The following is a 21,809-nucleotide window of genomic DNA, read 5'->3' on the forward strand; positions in this document are numbered from 1 at the left end:
TGTGTGTCACGCCCTGACCTTAGAGATGTTAGTCACGCCCTGACCTTAGAGATGTTAGATACGCCCTGACCTTAGAGATGTTAGTCACGCCCTGACCTTAGAGATGTTTGTCACGTCCTGACCTTAGAGATGTTAGTCACTCCCTGACCTTAGAGATGTTAGTCACGCCCTGACCTTAGAGATGTTTGTCACGCCCTGACCTTAGAGATGTTTGTCACGCCCTGACCTTAGAGATGTTAGTCACTCCCTGACCTTAGAGATGTTTGTCACTCCCTGACCTTAGAGATGTTAGTCACTCCCTGACCTTAGAGATGTTAGTCACGCCCTGACCTTAGAGATGTTTGTCACGCCCTGACCTTAGAGATGTTTGACACGCCCTGACCTTAGAGATGTTAGATACTCCCTGACCTTAGAGATGTTAGTCACTCCCTGACCTTAGAGATGTTAGTCACTCCCTGACCTTAGAGATGTTAGTCACTCCCTGACCTTAGAGATGTTAGTCACGCCCTGACCTTAGAGATGTTAGTCACTCCCTGACCTTAGAGATGTTAGTCACTCCCTGACCTTAGAGATGTTAGTCACGCCCTGACCTTAGAGATGTTAGATACTCCCTGACCTTAGAGATGTTAGTCACTCCCTGACCTTAGAGATGTTTGTCACGCCCTGACCTTAGAGATGTTAGTCACTCCCTGACCTTAGAGATGTGTGTCACGCCCTGACCTTAGAGATGTTAGTCACGCCCTGACCTTAGAGATGTTTGTCACTCCCTGACCTTAGAGATGTTAGTCACGCCCTGACCTTAGAGATGTTAGTCACTCCCTGACCTTAGAGATGTTAGTCACTCCCTGACCTTAGAGATGTTTGACACGCCCTTAGAGATGTGTGTCACGCCCTGACCTTAGAGATGTTTGACACGCCCTTAGAGATGTGTGTCACGCCCTGACCTTAGAGTAGTTAGTCACTCCCTGACCTTAGAGATGTTAGTCACTCCCTGACCTTAGAGATGTTAGTCACTCCCTGATCTTAGAGAAGTTTGTCACTCCCTGATCTTAGAGATGTTAGTCACTCCCTGACCTTAGAGATGTTAGTCACTCCCTGACCTTAGAGATGTTAGTCACTCCCTGATCTTAGAGATGTTAGTCACTCCCTGACCTTAGAGATGTTAGTCACTCCCTGATCTTAGAGATGTTTGTCACTCCCTGTCACTCCCTGACCTTAGAGATGTTAGTCACTCCCTGACCTTAGAGATGTTAGTCACGCCCTGACCTTAGAGATGTTAGTCACTCCCTGATCTTAGAGATGTTAGTCACTCCCTGACCTTAGAGATGTTAGTCACTCCCTGACCTTAGAGATGTTAGTCACTCCCTGACCTTAGAGATGTTAGTCACGCCCTGACCTTAGAGATGTGTGTCACGCCCTGACCTTAGAGATGTTAGTCACTCCCTGATCTTAGAGATGTTAGTCACTCCCTGACCTTAGAGATGTTAGTCACGCCCTGACCTTAGAGATGTTAGTCACGCCCTGACCTTAGAGATGTTAGTCACTCCCTGACCTTAGAGATGTTTGTCACTCCCTGACCTTAGAGATGTTAGTCACTCCCTGGCCTTAGAGATGTTAGTCACTCCCTGACCTTAGAGATGTTAGTCACTCCCTGACCTTAGAGATGTTAGTCACTCCCTGACCTTAGAGATGTTAGTCACTCCCTGACCTTAGAGATGTTAGTCACTCCCTGACCTTAGAGATGTTAGTCACTCCCTGACCTTAGAGATGTTAGTCACTCCCTGACCTTAGAGATGTTAGTCACTCCCTGACCTTAGAGATGTTAGTCAATCCCTGACCTTAGAGATGTTAGTCACTCCCTGACCTTAGAGATGTTAGTCACTCCCTGACCTTAGAGATGTTAGTCACTCCCTGACCTTAGAGATGTTAGTCACGCCCTGACCTTAGAGATGTTAGTCACTCCCTGACCTTAGAGATGTTAGTCACTCCCTGACCTTAGAGATGTTAGTCACTCCCTGACCTTAGAGATGTTAGTCACTCCCTGACCTTAGAGATGTTAGTCACTCCCTGACCTTAGAGATGTTTGTCACGCCCTGTCACTCCCTGACCTTAGAGATGTTAGTCACTCCCTGACCTTAGAGATGTTTGTCACGCCCTGTCACTCCCTGACCTTAGAGATGTTAGATACTCCCTGACCTTAGAGATGTTAGATACTCCCTGACCTTAGAGATGTTAGATACTCCCTGACCTTAGAGATGTTAGTCACGCCCTGACCTTAGAGATGTTAGTCACGCCCTGACCTTAGAGATGTTAGATACTCCCTGACCTTAGAGATGTTAGTCACTCCCTGACCTTAGAGATGTTAGATACTCCCTGACCTTAGAGATGTTAGTCACTCCCTGACCTTAGAGATGTTAGTCACGCCCTGACCTTAGAGATGTTAGTCACGCCCTGACCTTAGAGATGTTAGTCACGCCCTGACCTTAGAGATGTTAGTCACTCCCTGACCTTAGAGATGTTAGTCACTCCCTGACCTTAGAGATGTTTGTCACTCCCTGACCTTAGAGATGTTTGTCACGCCCTGATCTTAGAGATGTTAGTCACTCCCTGACTTTAGAGATGTTAGTCACGCCCTGATCTTAGAGATGTTAGTCACGCCCTGACCTTAGAGATGTTAGTCACTCCCTGACCTTAGAGATGTTAGTCACTCCCTGACCTTAGAGATGTTTGTCACTCCCTGACCTTAGAGATGTTAGTCACTCCCTGACCTTAGAGATGTTTGTCACTCCCTGACCTTAGAGATGTTAGTCACTCCCTGACCTTAGAGATGTTAGTCACTCCCTGTCCTTAGAGATGTTAGTCACTCCCTGACCTTAGAGATGTTAGTCACTCCCTGACCTTAGAGATCCTTTTTATGTCTCTATTTTGGTTTGGTCAGGGTGTGATTTGGATGGGCATTCTATGTTCTTTAATTCTAGGTTTTGTATTTCTTTTTTTCTGGCCGAGTGTGGTTCCCAATCAGAGGCAGCTGTCTATCGTTGTCTCTGATTGGGGATCATACTTAGGCAGCCCTTTTCCCTCTTTCTGTGTGGGATCTTGTTCTTTGTTTGTGTGCAGGGAGTTTTCACATCGAAGCTGTTCGGGCATTGTTATTCTTTATTGTTTTGTCCTGTCAAAGTTTCACTTCGTGATTAAATTATGTGGAGCTCTGCGAACGCTGTGCCTTGGTCTCTTCCTTCCGACGACAACCGTTACAGGGTTAAAATTAACAACAAGCAAACAGACTTCTTCTCTCAGGGACGGGGAGTAAAACAGGGCTTTCCAAAACGTCCAACACTATTAAACATCTACATTAATAAATAAATTGGCAAAAACATTAGAAGAATCTGTATCACCCTACACAACACTGACATCTAGACACCTGGTCTCACCTGGTCTCACCTGGTCTCACCCTACACAACACTGACATCTAGACACCTGGTCTCACCTGGTCTCACCCTACACAACACTGACATCTAGACACCTGGTCTCACCTGGTCTCACCTGGTCTCACCCTGCACAACACTGAAATCAAGACACCTGGTATCACCCTACACAACACTGACATCTAGACACCTGGTCTCACCTGGTCTCACCCTACACAACACTGAAATCAAGACACCTGGTCTCACCCTACACAACACTGACATCAAGACACCTGGTCTCACCTGGTCTCACCCTACACAACACTGAAATCAAGACACCTGGTCTCACCCTACACAACACTGAAATCAAGACACCTGGTCTCACCCTACACAACACTGACATCAAGACACCTGGTCTCACCTGGTCTCACCCTACACAACACTGACATCTAGACACCTGGTCTCACCTGGTCTCACCCTACACAACACTGATATCAAGACACCTGGTATCACCCTACACAACACTGACATCAAGACACCTGGTCTCACCTGGTCTCACCCTACACAACACTGACATCAAGACACCTGGTATCACCCTACACAACACTGACATCTAGACACCTGGTCTCACCTGGTCTCACCCTACACAACACTGAAATCAAGACACCTGGTCTCACCCTACACAACACTGAAATCAAGACACCTGGTCTCACCCTACACAACACTGAAATCAAGACACCTGGTCTCACCCTACACAACACTGACATTAGGACACCTGGTCTCACCTGGTCTCACCCTACACAACACTGATATCAAGACACCTGGTCTCACCCTACACAACACTGAAATCAAGACACCTGGTCTCACCTGGTATCACCCTACACAACACTGACAGCAAGTGTCTGGTCTCACCTGGTCTCACCCTACACAACACTGAAATCAAGACACCTGGTCTCACCCTACACAACACTGACATTAGGACACCTGGTCTCACCTGGTCTCACCCTACACAACACTGATATCAAGACACCTGGTCTCACCCTACACAACACTGAAATCAAGACACCTGGTCTCACCTGGTATCACCCTACACAACACTGACAGCAAGTGTCTGGTCTCACCTGGTCTCACCCTACACAACACTGACATCAAGACACCTGGTCTCACCTGGTCTCACCCTACACAACACTGACATCAAGACACCTGGTCTCACCTGGTATCACCCTACACAACACTGACATCTAGACACCTGGTCTCACCTGGTCTCACCCTACACAACACTGAAATCAAGACACCTGGTCTCACCTGGTATCACCCTACACAACACTGACATCTAGACACCTGGTCTCACCTGGTCTCACCCTACACAACACTGACATCAAGACACCTGGTCTCACCTGGTATCACCCTACACAACACTGACATCAAGACACCTGGTATCACCTGGTCTCACTCTACACAACACTGACATATAGACACCTGGTCTCACCTGGTCTCACTCTACACAACACTGACATATAGACACCTGGTCTCACTCTACACAACACTGACATATAGACACCTGGTCTCACTCTACACAACACTGACATATAGACACCTGGTCTCACTCTACACAACACTGACATTAGGACACCTGGTCTCACCTGGTCTCACCCTACACAACACTGACATGAAGACACCTGGTCTCACCTGGTATCACCCTACACAACACTGACATGAAGACACCTGGTATCACCTGGTCTCACCCTACACAACACTGACATCAAGACACCTGGTCTCACCTGGTCTCACCCTACACAACACTGACATCTAGAACCCTGGTCTCACCCTACACAACACTGACATCTAGAACCCTGGTCTCACCCTACACAACACTGACATTAGGACACCTGGTCTCACCTGGTCTCACCCTACACAACACTGACATGAAGACACCTGGTCTCACCTGGTATCACCCTACACAACACTGACATCAAGACACCTGGTATCACCCTACACAACACTGACATTAGGACACCTGGTCTCACCTGGTCTCACCCTACACAACACTGACATCTAGACACCTGGTCTCACCTGGTATCACCCTACACAACACTGACATCAAGACACCTGGTCTCACCCTACACAACACTGACATCAAGACACCTGGTCTCACCTGGTCTCACCCTACACAACACTGAGATCAAGACACCTGGTCTCACCCTACACAACACTGACATCAAGACACCTGGTCTCACCTGGTCTCACCCTACACAACACTGATATCAAGACACCTGGTCTCACCCTACACAACACTGATATCAAGACACCTGGTCTCACCCTACACAACACTGATATCAAGACACCTGGTATCACCCTACACAACACTGATATCAAGACACCTGGTCTCACCCTACACAACACTGACATCAAGACACCTGGTCTCACCTGGTCTCACCCTACACAACACTGATATCAAGACACCTGGTCTCACCCTACACAACACTGATATCAAGACACCTGGTCTCACCCTACACAACACTGACATCAAGACACCTGGTCTCACCTGGTCTCACCCTACACAACACTGAAATCAAGACACCTGGTCTCACCCTACACAACACTGACATTAGGACACCTGGTCTCACCTGGTCTCACCCTACACAACACTGAAATCAAGACACCTGGTCTCACCCTACACAACACTGAAATCAAGACACCTGGTCTCACCCTACACAACACTGAAATCAAGACACCTGGTCTCACCTGGTCTCACCTGGTCTCACCCTACACAACACTGACATTAGGACACCTGGTCTCACCTGGTCTCACCCTACACAACACTGAAATCAAGACACCTGGTCTCACCTGGTCTCACCCTACACAACACTGAAATAAAGACACCTGGTATCACCTGGTCTCACCCTACACAACACTGAAATCAAGACACCTGGTCTCACCCTACACAACACTGACATTAGGATACCTGGTCTCACCTGGTCTCACCCTACACAACACTGAAATCAAGACACCTGGTATCACCCTACACAACACTGAAATCAAGACACCTGGTCTCACCCTACACAACACTGAAATCAAGACACCTGGTCTCACCCTACACAACACTGAAATCAAGACACCTGGTCTCACCTGGTCTCACCTGGTCTCACCCTACACAACACTGACATTAGGACACCTGGTCTCACCTGGTCTCACCCTACACAACACTGAAATCAAGACACCTGGTCTCACCTGGTCTCACCCTACACAACACTGAAATCAAGACACCTGGTATCACCTGGTCTCACCCTACACAACACTGATATCAAGACACCTGGTATCACCTGGTCTCACCTGGTCTCACCTGGTCTCACCCTACACAACACTGACATCAAGACACCTGGTCTCACCTGGTCTCACCCTACACAACACTGAAATCAAGACACCTGGTCTCACCCTACACAACACTGAAATCAAGACACCTGGTCTCACCTGGTCTCACCCTACACAACACTGACATCAAGACACCTGGTCTCACCTGGTCTCACCCTACACAACACTGATATCAAGACACCTGGTATCACCCTACACAACACTGACATTAGGACACCTGGTCTCACCCTACACAACACTGAAATCAAGACACCTGGTCTCACCCTACACAACACTAAGGAGGGTCTGCTGTACACAGATGACTGGTGCTGCTGTCTCCCACTGAGGAGGGTCTGCTGTAGACAGATGACCTGGTGCTGCTGTCTCCCACTAAGGAGGGTCTGCTGTCTCCCACTAAGGAGGGTCTGCTGTCTCCCACTAAGGAGGGTCTGGTGTAGACAGATGACCTGGTGCTGCTGTCTCCCGCTAAGGAGGGTCTGCTGTAGACAGATGACCTGGTGCTGCTGTCTCCCACTAAGGAGGGTCTGCTGTAGACAGATGACCTGGTGCTGCTGTCTCCCACTAAGGAGGGTCTGCCGTCTCCCACTAAGGAGGGTCTGCTGTAGACAGATGACCTGGTGCTGCTGTCTCCCACTAAGGAGGGTCTGCTGTAGACAGATGACCTGGTGCTACTGTCTCCCACTAAGGAGGGTCTGCTGTACGCAGATGACCTGGTGCTGCTGTCTCCCACTAAGGAGGGTCTGCTGTAGACAGATGACCTGGTGCTGCTGTCTCCCACTAAGAAGGGTCTGCTGTACTCAGATGACCTGGTGCTGCTGTCTCCCACTAAGGAGGGTCTGCTGTCTCCCACTAAGGAGGGTCTGCTGTAGACAGATGACCTGGTGCTGCTGTCTCCCACTAAGGAGGGTCTGCTGTAGACAGATGACCTGGTGCTGCTGTCTCCCACTAAGGAGGGTCTGCTGTAGACAGATGACCTGGTGCTGCTGTCTCCCACTGAGGAGGGTCTGCTGTAGACAGATGACCTGGTGCTGCTGTCTCCCACTAAGGAGGGTCTGCTGTAGGCAGATGACCTGGTGCTGCTGTCTCCCACTAAGGAGGGTCTGCTGTAGACAGATGACCTGGTGCTGCTGTCTCCCACTAAGGAGGGTCTGCTGTAGGCAGATGACCTATGGCTGCTGTCTCCCACTAAGGAGGGTCTGCTGTACTCAGATGACCTGGTGCTGCTGTCTCCCACTAAGGAGGGTCTGCTGTCTCCCACTAAGGAGGGTCTGCTGTAGACAGATGACCTGGTGCTGCTGTCTCCCACTAAGGAGGGTCTGCTGTCTCCCACTAAGGAGGGTCTGCTGTAGACAGACGACCTGGTGCTGCTGTCTCCCACTAAGGAGGGTCTGCTGTAGACAGATGACCTGGTGCTGCTGTCTCCCACTAAGGAGGGTCTGCTGTAGGCAGATGACCTGGTGCTGCTGTCTCCCACTAAGGAGGGTCTGCTGTAGACAGATGACCTGGTGCTGCTGTCTCCCACTAAGGAGGGTCTGCTGTAGACAGATGACCTGGTGCTGCTGTCTCCCACTAAGGAGGGTCTGCTATAGACAGATGACCTGGTGCTGCTGTCTCCCACTAAGGAGGGTATGCTGTAGACAGATGACCTGGTGCTGCTGTCTCCCACTAAGGAGGGTCTGCTGTAGACAGATGACCTGGTGCTGCTGTCTCCCACTAAGGAGGGTCTGCTGTAGACAGATGACCTGGTGCTGCTGTCTCCCACTAAGGAGGGTTTGCTGTACACAGATGACCTGGTGCTGCTGTCTCCCACTAAGGAGGGTCTGCTGTCCCCCACTAAGGAGGGTCTGCTGTAGACAGATGACCTGGTGCTGCTGTCTCCCACTAAGGAGGGTCTGCTGTAGACAGATGACCTGGTGCTGCTGTCTCCCAATAAGGAGGGTCTGCTGTAGACAGATGACCTGGTGCTGCTGTCTCCCACTGAGGAGGGTCTGCTGTAGACAGATGACCTGGTGCTGCTGTCTCCCACTAAGGAGGGTCCGCTGTCTCCCACTAAGGAGGGTCTGCTTTAGACAGATGACCTGGTGCTGCTGTCTCCCACTAAGGAGGGTCTGCTGTCTCCCGCTAAGGAGGGTCTGCTGTCTCTCACTAAGGAGGGTCTGCTATAGACAGATGACCTGGTGCTGCTGTCTCCCACTAAGGAGGGTCTGCTGTAAACAGATGACCTGGTGCTGCTGTCTCCCACTAAGGAGGGTCTGCTGTAGACAGATGACCTGGTGCTGCTGTCTCCCACTAAGGAGGGTCTGCTGTAGACAGATGACCTGGTGCTGCTGTCTCCCACTAAGGAGGGTCTGCTGTACACAGATGACCTGGTGCTGCTGTCTCCCACTAAGGAGGGTCTGCTGTCTCCCACTAAGGAAGGTCTGCTGTAGACAGATGACCTGGTGCTGCTGTCTCCCTCTAAGGAGGGTCTGCTGTAGACAGATGACCTGGTGCTGCTGTCTCCCACTAAGGAGGGTCTGCTGTCTCCCACTAAGGAGGGTCTGCTGTAGACAGATGACCTGGTGCTGCTGTCTCCCACTAAGGAGGGTCTGCTGTCTCCCACTAAGGAGGGTCTGCTGTCTCTCACTAAGGAGGGTCTGCTATAGACAGATGACCTGGTGCTGCTGTCTCCCACTAAGGAGGGTCTGCTGTAAACAGATGACCTGGTGCTGCTGTCTCCCACTAAGGAGGGTCTGCTGTAGACAGATGACCTGGTGCTGCTGTCTCCCACTAAGGAGGGTCTGCTGTAGACAGATGACCTGGTGCTGCTGTCTCCCACTAAGGAGGGTCTGCTGTCTCCCGCTAAGGAGGGTCTGCTTTCTCCCACTAAGGAGGGTCTGCTGTCTCCCACTAAGGAGGGTCTGCTGTAGACAGATGACCTGGTGCTGCTGTCTCCCACTAAGGAGGGTCTGCTGTCTCCCACTAATGAGGGTCTGCTGTAGACAGATGACCTGGTGCTGCTGTCTCCCACTAAGGAGGGTCTGCTGTCTCCCACTAAGGAGGGTCTGCTGTCTCCCACTAAGGAGGGTCTGCTGTACACAGATGACCTGGTGCTGCTGTCTCCCACTAAGGAGGGTCTGCTGTCTCCCACTAAGGAGGGTCTGCTGTCTCCCACTAAGGAGGGTCTGCTGTCTCCCACTAAGGAGGGTCTGCTGTCTCCCGCTAAGGAGGGTCTGCTGTACACAGATGACCTGGTGCTGTTGTCTCCCACTAAGGAGGGTCTGCTGTACACAGATGACCTGGTGCTGCTGTCTCCCACTAAGGAGGGTCTGCTGTAGACAGATGACCTGGTGCTGCTGTCTCCCACTAAGGAGGGTCTGCTGTAGACAGATGACCTGGTGCTGCTGTCTCCCACTAAGGAGGGTCTGCTGTCTCCCACTAAGGAGGGTCTGCTATCTCTCACTAAGGAGGGTCTGCTGTCTCCCACTAAGGAGGGTCTGCTGTCTCCCACTAAGGAGGGTCTGCTATCTCTCACCAAGGAGGGTCTGCTGTCTCCCACTAAGGAAGGTCTGCTGTCTCCCACTAAGGAGGGTCTGCTATCTCTCACTAAGGAGGTTCTGCTATCTCTCACTAAGGAGGGTCTGCTATCTCTCACTAAGGAGGGTCTGCTATCTCTCACCAAGGAGGGTCTGCTATCTCTCACTAAGGAGGGTCTGCTGTCTCCCACTAAGGAGGGTCTGCTATCTCTCACTAAGGAGGGTCTGCTATCTCTCACTAAGGAGGGTCTGCTGTCTCCCACTAAGGAGGGTCTGCTGTCTCCCACTAAGGAGGGTCTGCTATCTCTCACTAAGGAGGGTCTGCTGTCTCCCACTAAGGAGGGTCTGCTATCTCTCACTAAGGAGGGTCTGCTATCTCTCACTAAGGAGGGTCTGCTATCTCTCACTAAGGAGGGTCTGCTATCTCTCACTAAGGAGGGTCTGCTGTCTCCCACTAAGGAGGGTCTGCTGTCTCCCACTAAGGAGGGTCTGCTGTCTCCCACTAAGGAGGGTCTGCTGTAGACAGATGACCTGGTGCTGCTGTCTCCCACTAAGGAGGGTCTGCTGTAGACAGATGACCTGGTGCTACTGTCTCCCACTAAGGAGGGTCTGCTGTACGCAGATGACCTGGTGCTGCTGTCTCCCACTAAGGAGGGTCTGCTGTAGACAGATGACCTGGTGCTGCTGTCTCCCACTGAGGAGGGTCTGCTGTATGCAGGTGACCTGGTGCTGCTGTCTCCCACTAAGGAGGGTCTGCTGTAGACAGATGACCTGGTGCTGCTGTCTCCCACTAAGAAGGGTCTGCTGTACTCAGATGACCTGGTGCTGCTGTCTCCCACTAAGGAGGGTGTGCTGTAGACAGATGACCTGGTGCTGCTGTCTCCCACTAAGGAGGGTCTGCTGTCTCCCACTAAGGAGGGTCTGCTATCTCTCACTAAGGAGGGTCTGCTATCTCTCACTAAGGAGGGTCTGCTATCTCTCACTAAGGAGGGTCTGCTGTCTCCCACTAAGGAGGGTCTGCTATCTCTCACTAAGGAGGGTCTGCTATCTCTCACTAAGGAGGGTCTGCCATCTCTCACCAAGGATGGTCTGCTATCTCCCACTAAGGAGGGTCTGCTATCTCTCACTAAGGAGGGTCTGCTATCTCTCACTAAGGAGGGTCTGCTGTCTCCCACTAAGGAGGGTCTGCTATCTCTCACTAAGGAGGGTCTGCTATCTCTCACTAAGGAGGGTCTGCTGTCTCCCACTAAGGAGGGTCCGCTGTCTCCCACTAAGGAGGGTCTGCTATCTCTCACTAAGGAGGGTCTGCTATCTCTCACTAAGGAGGGTCTGCTGTCTCCCACTAAGGAGGGTCTGCTATCTCTCACTAAGGAGGGTCTGCTATCTCTCACTAAGGAGGGTCTGCTGTCTCCCACTAAGGAGGGTCTGCTATCTCTCACTAAGGAGGGTCTGCTATCTCTCACTAAGGAGGGTCTGCTGTCTCCCACTAAGGAGGGTCTGCTATCTCTCACTAAGGAGGGTCTGCTATCTCTCACTAAGGAGAGTCTGCTGTCTCCCACTAAGGAGGGTCTGCTGTCTCCCACTAAGGAGGGTCTGCTATCTCTCACTAAGGAGGGTCTGCTGTCTCCCACTAAGGAGGGTCTGCTGTCTCCCACTAAGGAGGGTCTGCTATCTCTCACCAAGGAGGGTCTGCTGTCTCCCACTAAGGAAGGTCTGCTGTCTCCCACTAAGGAGGGTCTGCTATCTCTCACTAAGGAGGTTCTGCTATCTCTCACTAAGGAGGGTCTGCTATCTCTCACTAAGGAGGGTCTGCTATCTCTCACCAAGGAGGGTCTGCTATCTCTCACTAAGGAGGGTCTGCTGTCTCCCACTAAGGAGGGTCTGCTATCTCTCACTAAGGAGGGTCTGCTATCTCTCACTAAGGAGGGTCTGCTGTCTCCCACTAAGGAGGGTCTGCTGTCTCCCACTAAGGAGGGTCTGCTATCTCTCACTAAGGAGGGTCTGCTGTCTCCCACTAAGGAGGGTCTGCTATCTCTCACTAAGGAGGGTCTGCTATCTCTCACTAAGGAGGGTCTGCTATCTCTCACTAAGGAGGGTCTGCTATCTCTCACTAAGGAGGGTCTGCTGTCTCCCACTAAGGAGGGTCTGCTGTCTCCCACTAAGGAGGGTCTGCTGTCTCCCACTAAGGAGGGTCTGCTGTAGACAGATGACCTGGTGCTGCTGTCTCCCACTAAGGAGGGTCTGCTGTAGACAGATGACCTGGTGCTACTGTCTCCCACTAAGGAGGGTCTGCTGTACGCAGATGACCTGGTGCTGCTGTCTCCCACTAAGGAGGGTCTGCTGTAGACAGATGACCTGGTGCTGCTGTCTCCCACTGAGGAGGGTCTGCTGTATGCAGGTGACCTGGTGCTGCTGTCTCCCACTAAGGAGGGTCTGCTGTAGACAGATGACCTGGTGCTGCTGTCTCCCACTAAGAAGGGTCTGCTGTACTCAGATGACCTGGTGCTGCTGTCTCCCACTAAGGAGGGTCTGCTGTCTCCCACTAAGGAGGGTCTGCTGTAGACAGATGACCTGGTGCTGCTGTCTCCCACTAAGGAGGGTCTGCTGTCTCCCACTAAGGAGGGTCTGCTGTAGACAGATGACCTGGTGCTGCTGTCTCCCACTAAGGAGGGTCTGCTGTAGACAGATGACCTGGTGCTGCTGTCTCCCACTAAGGAGGGTCTGCTGTAGGCAGATGACCTGGTGCTGCTGTCTCCCACTAAGGAGGGTCTGCTGTAGACAGATGACCTGGTGCTGCTGTCTCCCACTAAGGAGGGTCTGCTGTAGGCAGATGACCTATGGCTGCTGTCTCCCACTAAGGAGGGTCTGCTGTACTCAGATGACCTGGTGCTGCTGTCTCCCACTAAGGAGGGTCTGCTGTCTCCCACTAAGGAGGGTCTGCTGTAGACAGATGACCTGGTGCTGCTGTCTCCCACTAAGGAGGGTCTGCTGTCTCCCACTAAGGAGGGTCTGCTGTAGACAGACGACCTGGTGCTGCTGTCTCCCACTAAGGAGGGTCTGCTGTAGACAGATGACCTGGTGCTGCTGTCTCCCACTAAGGAGGGTCTGCTGTAGGCAGATGACCTGGTGCTGCTGTCTCCCACTAAGGAGGGTCTGCTGTAGACAGATGACCTGGTGCTGCTGTCTCCCACTAAGGAGGGTCTGCTGTAGACAGATGACCTGGTGCTGCTGTCTCCCACTAAGGAGGGTCTGCTATAGACAGATGACCTGGTGCTGCTGTCTCCCACTAAGGAGGGTATGCTGTAGACAGATGACCTGGTGCTGCTGTCTCCCACTAAGGAGGGTCTGCTGTAGACAGATGACCTGGTGCTGCTGTCTCCCACTAAGGAGGGTCTGCTGTAGACAGATGACCTGGTGCTGCTGTCTCCCACTAAGGAGGGTTTGCTGTACACAGATGACCTGGTGCTGCTGTCTCCCACTAAGGAGGGTCTGCTGTCCCCCACTAAGGAGGGTCTGCTGTAGACAGATGACCTGGTGCTGCTGTCTCCCACTAAGGAGGGTCTGCTGTAGACAGATGACCTGGTGCTGCTGTCTCCCAATAAGGAGGGTCTGCTGTAGACAGATGACCTGGTGCTGCTGTCTCCCACTGAGGAGGGTCTGCTGTAGACAGATGACCTGGTGCTGCTGTCTCCCACTAAGGAGGGTCTGCTGTCTCCCACTAAGGAGGGTCTGCTTTAGACAGATGACCTGGTGCTGCTGTCTCCCACTAAGGAGGGTCTGCTGTCTCCCGCTAAGGAGGGTCTGCTGTCTCTCACTAAGGAGGGTCTGCTATAGACAGATGACCTGGTGCTGCTGTCTCCCACTAAGGAGGGTCTGCTGTAAACAGATGACCTGGTGCTGCTGTCTCCCACTAAGGAGGGTCTGCTGTAGACAGATGACCTGGTGCTGCTGTCTCCCACTAAGGAGGGTCTGCTGTAGACAGATGACCTGGTGCTGCTGTCTCCCACTAAGGAGGGTCTGCTGTACACAGATGACCTGGTGCTGCTGTCTCCCACTAAGGAGGGTCTGCTGTCTCCCACTAAGGAAGGTCTGCTGTAGACAGATGACCTGGTGCTGCTGTCTCCCTCTAAGGAGGGTCTGCTGTAGACAGATGACCTGGTGCTGCTGTCTCCCACTAAGGAGGGTCTGCTGTCTCCCACTAAGGAGGGTCTGCTGTAGACAGATGACCTGGTGCTGCTGTCTCCCACTAAGGAGGGTCTGCTGTCTCCCACTAAGGAGGGTCTGCTGTCTCTCACTAAGGAGGGTCTGCTATAGACAGATGACCTGGTGCTGCTGTCTCCCACTAAGGAGGGTCTGCTGTAAACAGATGACCTGGTGCTGCTGTCTCCCACTAAGGAGGGTCTGCTGTAGACAGATGACCTGGTGCTGCTGTCTCCCACTAAGGAGGGTCTGCTGTAGACAGATGACCTGGTGCTGCTGTCTCCCACTAAGGAGGGTCTGCTGTCTCCCGCTAAGGAGGGTCTGCTTTCTCCCACTAAGGAGGGTCTGCTGTCTCCCACTAAGGAGGGTCTGCTGTAGACAGATGACCTGGTGCTGCTGTCTCCCACTAAGGAGGGTCTGCTGTCTCCCACTAATGAGGGTCTGCTGTAGACAGATGACCTGGTGCTGCTGTCTCCCACTAAGGAGGGTCTGCTGTCTCCCACTAAGGAGGGTCTGCTGTCTCCCACTAAGGAGGGTCTGCTGTACACAGATGACCTGGTGCTGCTGTCTCCCACTAAGGAGGGTCTGCTGTCTCCCACTAAGGAGGGTCTGCTGTCTCCCACTAAGGAGGGTCTGCTGTCTCCCACTAAGGAGGGTCTGCTGTCTCCCGCTAAGGAGGGTCTGCTGTACACAGATGACCTGGTGCTGTTGTCTCCCACTAAGGAGGGTCTGCTGTACACAGATGACCTGGTGCTGCTGTCTCCCACTAAGGAGGGTCTGCTGTAGACAGATGACCTGGTGCTGTTGTCTCCCACTAAGGAGGGTCTGCTGTAGACAGATGACCTGGTGCTGCTGTCTCCCACTAAGGAGGGTCTGCTGTCTCCCACTAAGGAGGGTCTGCTGTAGACAGATGACCTGGTGCTGTTGTCTCCCACTAAGGAGGGTGTGCTGTAGACAGATGACCTGGTGCTGCTGTCTCCCACTAAGGAGGGTCTGCTGTCTCCCACTAAGGAGGGTCTGCTATCTCTCACTAAGGAGGGTCTGCTATCTCTCACTAAGGAGGGTCTGCTATCTCTCACTAAGGAGGGTCTGCTGTCTCCCACTAAGGAGGGTCTGCTATCTCTCACTAAGGAGGGTCTGCTATCTCTCACTAAGGAGGGTCTGCTATCTCTCACCAAGGATGGTCTGCTATCTCCCACTAAGGAGGGTCTGCTATCTCTCACTAAGGAGGGTCTGCTATCTCTCACTAAGAAGGGTCTGCTGTCTCCCACTAAGGAGGGTCTGCTATCTCTCACTAAGGAGGGTCTGCTATCTCTCACTAAGGAGGGTCTGCTGTCTCCCACTAAGGAGGGTCCGCTGTCTCCCACTAAGGAGGGTCTGCTATCTCTCACTAAGGAGGGTCTGCTATCTCTCACTAAGGAGGGTCTGCTGTCTCCCACTAAGGAGGGTCTGCTATCTCTCACTAAGGAGGGTCTGCTATCTCTCACTAAGGAGGGTCTGCTGTCTCCCACTAAGGAGGGTCTGCTATCTCTCACTAAGGAGGGTCTGCTATCTCTCACTAAGGAGGGTCTGCTGTCTCCCACTAAGGAGGGTCTGCTATCTCTCACTAAGGAGGGTCTGCTATCTCTCACTAAGGAGGGTCTGCTGTCTCCCACTAAGGAGGGTCTGCTGTCTCCCACTAAGGAGGGTCTGCTATCTCTCACTAAGGAGGGTCTGCTGTCTCCCACTAAGGAGGGTCTGCTGTCTCCCACTAAGGAGGGTCTGCTATCTCTCACCAAGGAGGGTCTGCTGTCTCCCACTAAGGAAGGTCTGCTGTCTCCCACTAAGGAGGGTCTGCTATCTCTCACTAAGGAGGTTCTGCTATCTCTCACTAAGGAGGGTCTGCTATCTCTCACTAAGGAGGGTCTGCTATCTCTCACCAAGGAGGGTCTGCTATCTCTCACTAAGGAGGGTCTGCTGTCTCCCACTAAGGAGGGTCTGCTATCTCTCACTAAGGAGGGTCTGCTATCTCTCACTAAGGAGGGTCTGCTGTCTCCCACTAAGGAGGGTCTGCTGTCTCCCACTAAGGAGGGTCTGCTATCTCTCACTAAGGAGGGTCTGCTGTCTCCCACTAAGGAGGGTCTGCTATCTCTCACTAAGGAGGGTCTGCTATCTCTCACTAAGGAGGGTCTGCTATCTCTCACTAAGGAGGGTCTGCTATCTCTCACTAAGGAGGGTCTGCTGTCTCCCACTAAGGAGGGTCTGCTGTCTCCCACTAAGGAGGGTCTGCTGTCTCTCACTAAGGAGGGTCTGCTATCTCCCACTAAGGAGGGTCTGCTGTCTCCCACTAAGGAGGGTCTGCTGTCTCTCACTAAGGAGGGTCTGCTATCTCCCACTAAGGAGGGTCTGCTATCTCCCACTAAGGAGGGGTTACAGATGACATGTAGTTTATGAAGGTGGAAGGTTCAAGCAGAATGGCTTGTCACTTTTAAATTCATCTAGTAAGTACAATATAATTCTCATCACTTATCTCACAGGCATAGCAGGTATCCATCCGTGTTCATAATGTAATGTCGTCAACAGAGCAGGTATGTACACTGAGTGTACAAAACATTAGGAACACCTTTCTAATATTGAGTTGCATCCCCTTTTGTCCTCAGAAGCGCCTCAATTCATCGGGGCATGGACCTTGTAGAAGGTGTTGAAAGCGTTCCGCAGGGATCCTGGCCCATGTTTGCTCCATGGCTTCCCACAGTTGTGTCAAGTTGACTGGATGTCTGTTAGGTGCTGGAACATTCTTGATACACACGGGAAACTGTTGAGCGTGAAAAACCCAGCAGCGTTGCAGTTCTTGACAAACTTAATACCAGTGTGACAGGCACCTACCACCATACTCCGTTCAAAGGCACTTACATATTTTGTCTTGCCCATTCACGCTCTGGATGGCACACATACACAATCCATATCTTCTTTGTCTGTCTCAGCCTCCAGTATTTATGCTGCAGTAGTTTATGTGTCGGGGGGCTAGGGTCAGTTTGTTATATCTGGAGTATTTCTCCTGTCTTATCCGGTGTCCTGTGTGGATTTAAGTATGATCTCTCTAATTCTCTCTCTCTTTCTTTCTTTCTCTCTCTTGGAGGACCTGAGCCCTAGGACCATGCCTCAGGACTACCTGGCATGATGACTTCTTGTTGTCCCCAGTCCACCTGGTCGTGCTGCTGTTCCAGTTTCAACTGTTCTGCCTGCGGCTATGGAACCCTGACCTGTTCACTGTGATTACTATTATTTGACCATGCTGGTCATTTATGAACATTTGAACATCTTGGCATAGTTCTGTTATAATCTCCACCCGGCACAGCCAGAAGAGGACTGGCCACCCCTCATAGCCTGGTTCCTCTCTAGGTTTCTTCCTAGGTTTTGGCCTTTCTAGGGAGTTTTTCCTAGCCACCGTGCTTCTACACCTGCATTGCTTGCTGTTTGGGGTTTTAGGCTGGGTTTCTGTACAGCACTTTGAGATATCAGCTGATGTAAGAAGGGTTATATAAATACATTTGATTTGATTTGTCTCAAGGCTTAAAAATCCTTCTTTAACCCCGTCTCCTCCCCTTCATCTACACTGATTGAAGTGGATTTAACAGGTGACATCAATAAGAGATCATAGCTTTCACCTGGATTCACCTGGTCAGTCTATGTCATGGAAAGAGCAGGTGTCCCTAATGTTTTGTACACTCAGTGTATACCAGCTCTTTGCATAGTAGAGAACAATTGAAACAGGCATTACATTCATATTTAGACAATAAGACATTTAAAACAAGAAATTCCCAACTAGCTCTCACAGTCTCACGTCAAAATCAGATGTTCATCCATGTTTTCTCGAACGTCAAATTTCGAAGGGTTTAAGGTTAGCCATTAACTCGGAATGGTTGAGGTAAGGGTTAAGGTTTACAATAGGCTTAAAACAAACATCTCAAAAACGATTTCCCATTGCTGGATTTGAACTTGGAACCTATGAAAATCCGAGGTATTAACTCTGATTGGTTGAGGTAAGGGTTACGGTTTCTCAACCACAACTTCCTGGATTTTAACCTATAACCTAGGACAGGTATTCCCAAACTGGGGTGTACCCCCAGGGGTATGCGCAATGCCGTCGGGGGTACGCCAAATAAAAATGTGATTCACATTTTATAAAGTAATAAATAAATAAAATATTTTTTTTTTAAATATGTAAAAAAAAAATCTACACATTTGGTTGATGTTTTCTCTCGACTGAATGACCTGAATCTAGGATTTACAGGGACTCTCCGCAACTATATTCAACGTGCGGGACAAAAATTGAGGCTATGATTAAGTTGGTTAAGCTATGAGAAGTTGGAGCTCTTCTCTGTCTGCATGAACAAGGACAGCGCACAGGTCTTTCCATCACTGTATGATTGATTTTGTTGTTGTGTGCAAATGAACTCAAGCTTACGGACAATGTGATATAGCGAAGCACCTGACTGAGATGGGTGAGCAATTACGCAGCTACTTTCCTGAAACGGATGACACAAACAACTGGGTTTCCCTTTCATGCCCTGCCTCCAGTCCACTTACCGATATCTGAACAAGAGAGCCTCGTTGAAATTGCAATAAGTGGTTTTGGTGAAAAGTGAATTTAATCAGAAGACACTTTCAGATTTCTGGATTGGGCTGCGCTCAGTATTCTGCCTTGGCAAATCGCGCTTTTAAGACACTGATGCCCTTTGCAACCACGTACCTATGTTAGAGGATTCTCAGCCCTCACTAGCAAACGTGCAACCACGTACCTATGTTAGAGGATTCTCAGCCCTCACTAGAAAACGTGCAACCACGTACCTATGTTAGAGGATTCTCAGCCCTCACTAGCATGAAAACTAAATACAGACACAGACTGTGTGGAAAATGATTTAAGACTGAGACTCTCTCCAATACAACCCAACATTGCAGAGTTATGTGCGTCCTTTCAAGCACACCCTTAACCTGTGGTGAATTATTCACCATTTTGATGAACAAATAAGCTTTTATATGTAAGATGGTTAAATAAAGAGCAAAATTATTGATTATTATTATATTTTGTGCCCTCTTTGTCACTTCGCACGAGCCGGGTTGTGACATAACTCACACTCATTCATATGTTTAATAAATGCATCGTATAGTGTGTGTGTGGCAGGCTTACAATGATGGCAAAAAACAACATTAGAGAGTGCACTGACCCTGGTGCTAGAGGGGGTACGCAGCTGGAGGTTGAATGTTTGAAGGGGTACGGGACTATAAAAAGTTTGGGTAACCACTATGTGTGTGTGTGGTAAAACGATTAGGCACATTCGCCATACATTTTGCGAAACGGAAACCAATTTAAAGCTAGCAACACACCTCCAGTGGCCAATTTCCCGAGGTCCTCTGACATTGATGGATTTTTTTCATTTAACTAGACAAGTCTAAGAACAATTTCCTACAATGACGGCATACCGGCGAGCAGTGAGTTAACTGCCTTGTTCAGGGGCAGAACGACAGATGTTTACATTGTCTGCTCAGGGATTCGATCCAGCAACCTTTAGGTTACTGGCCCCAACCTTTAGGCTACCTGCCGCCCCTGGACGCCGACTTGTATCACGAGTGACCTGACTGTAAATTCCAAGGTAACATATTTCTTAATAATTCACTAGGTGTCTATTGTTAAAAGTCCTGCAGTAACCTCCTTTTCAGCCGAGAACAGAGAACAGCTAGTGAACATAAGGTTACAGGCACTGAACAGTAAACTACAGTAGACTATATGGCATTAGAGCGGCTAGAAGGAACATGCCTACTGTAGAGAATAATTGTTCAATTGTGCAGACAGGCAGTTCTAGCCTAGGAATGGGCACACCGCGACAAAATGAGTTATACGAGCTCTTACCATTGCTGTCTTCATTTTGCAGCACCTTGCCGTCTTATTTCCCACTGTCTGCACGTGTAGCTCCACTTTTCCTCATGGTATAAATCAGTTTAATATATACCGGCGGAATAATATCTTCTCCCCTTCTCGCATCCCATCACCGTCAACCCGTCATTATCGGTATGGTGCTGTGTTGTGTGTGTGGATGAGTCTTGTGTTTCTAGCTGCTCCTGTGTGTGTGTCAGTCACATCACCTTCTGCCCGTGTAGAAATGGACTGAAAGCCAAGTGCCGCGGTTCATAGCTTACGGGACAGATGTTGCCTGTTGGGAGTACCGCGTGGTCTTAAAGTTGACTGTGTTCAGGTCTGAGGTAGAAAGCAAGCGACGAAATGTATCTGTAAATCAATAGCGATGCTGGAATACAGTGCAGAGCCACCGTAACCACAGTAACCACACAGACATATTTCGGGTTTGTTTTGATCCGTCAATGGCGCTGTCCACGACATTGGTGCTGAATCCGCGGCCGATCTGCGCTAACCAGTGGGCTGTCTGTGGTTCCGATTCTAATTCGGGTCCGTTTTCTGAGTACGGTACTCTCTCTGAACTGACGGACCATCTGTCAGTTCACGCTGGTTGCGCTGCTGTCCAAGGTGATGGGTTGGTGTCGACTGGGCTTCTCGTAGACTATTATCTCTTATGACAGGTGAGCTACTGAAGTAACCTGTCTCACGGCCCGGTATACATATGATCTTATCCCAATTAATAACTGTTAGTATCTGAACATTGTTGCTGACGTCATATTTTTACTGTATAAATACATATGGGACAGGTGAATTACAATAGATAGAATATATCATAGTGTTACTGTATATATCTATATATGACAGGTACTACAATAGATATAATATATCATAGTGTTACTGTATATATCTATATATGACGGGTACTACAATAGATAGAATATATTATAATGTTACTGTATATATCTATATGAGACAGGTACTACAATAGATAGACTATATCATAGTGTTACTGTATATATCTATATGAGGCAGGTACTGCAATTGATAAAATATATCATCGTTCTACTGTATATATCTATATGAGGCAGGTACTGCAATTGATAAAATATATCATCGTTCTACTGTATATATCTATATGAGGCAGGTACTGCAATTGATAAAATATATCATTGTTCTACTGCATATATCTATATGAGACACATACTGCAATTGCTAGAATATAATCATCGTTTTACTGTATGTATTGTAGCAGGCTCAAGGGTGAGGGGGTTTCCACTTCCCCAAGTTCAACAACCGCACAGGGAGCACAACTGGAATGCAAATGGAGAATTTATTAGGGATATTTGGTAGGAAATTAGGGTTTATTAGGGATATTTGGTGGGAAATGAGGGTTTATTTGTCACGTTCCTGACCTATTTCTGTTAG

General features: G+C 50.0%; 1 protein-coding gene across 1 annotated transcript in view; it reads right to left on the reverse strand.

Moving 5' to 3' along the window:
- Positions 1-21,077, reverse strand: part of LOC129823579 (alpha-N-acetylgalactosaminide alpha-2,6-sialyltransferase 5-like) — a 136,628-nt gene extending 115,551 nt beyond the window's left edge. The window contains exon 1 of the mRNA XM_055882420.1: positions 20,382-21,077. Within this exon, the coding sequence (XP_055738395.1) occupies positions 20,382-20,396 (15 nt within the window). The 5' untranslated portion in view covers positions 20,397-21,077. The remainder of the gene's footprint in view (positions 1-20,381) is intronic.
- Positions 21,078-21,809: the final 732 nt, after the last annotated feature.

The sequence above is a fragment of the Salvelinus fontinalis genome, chromosome 26, assembly GCF_029448725.1.
Source record: "Salvelinus fontinalis isolate EN_2023a chromosome 26, ASM2944872v1, whole genome shotgun sequence".
NCBI classification, from domain to species: Eukaryota; Metazoa; Chordata; class Actinopteri; order Salmoniformes; family Salmonidae; genus Salvelinus; species Salvelinus fontinalis.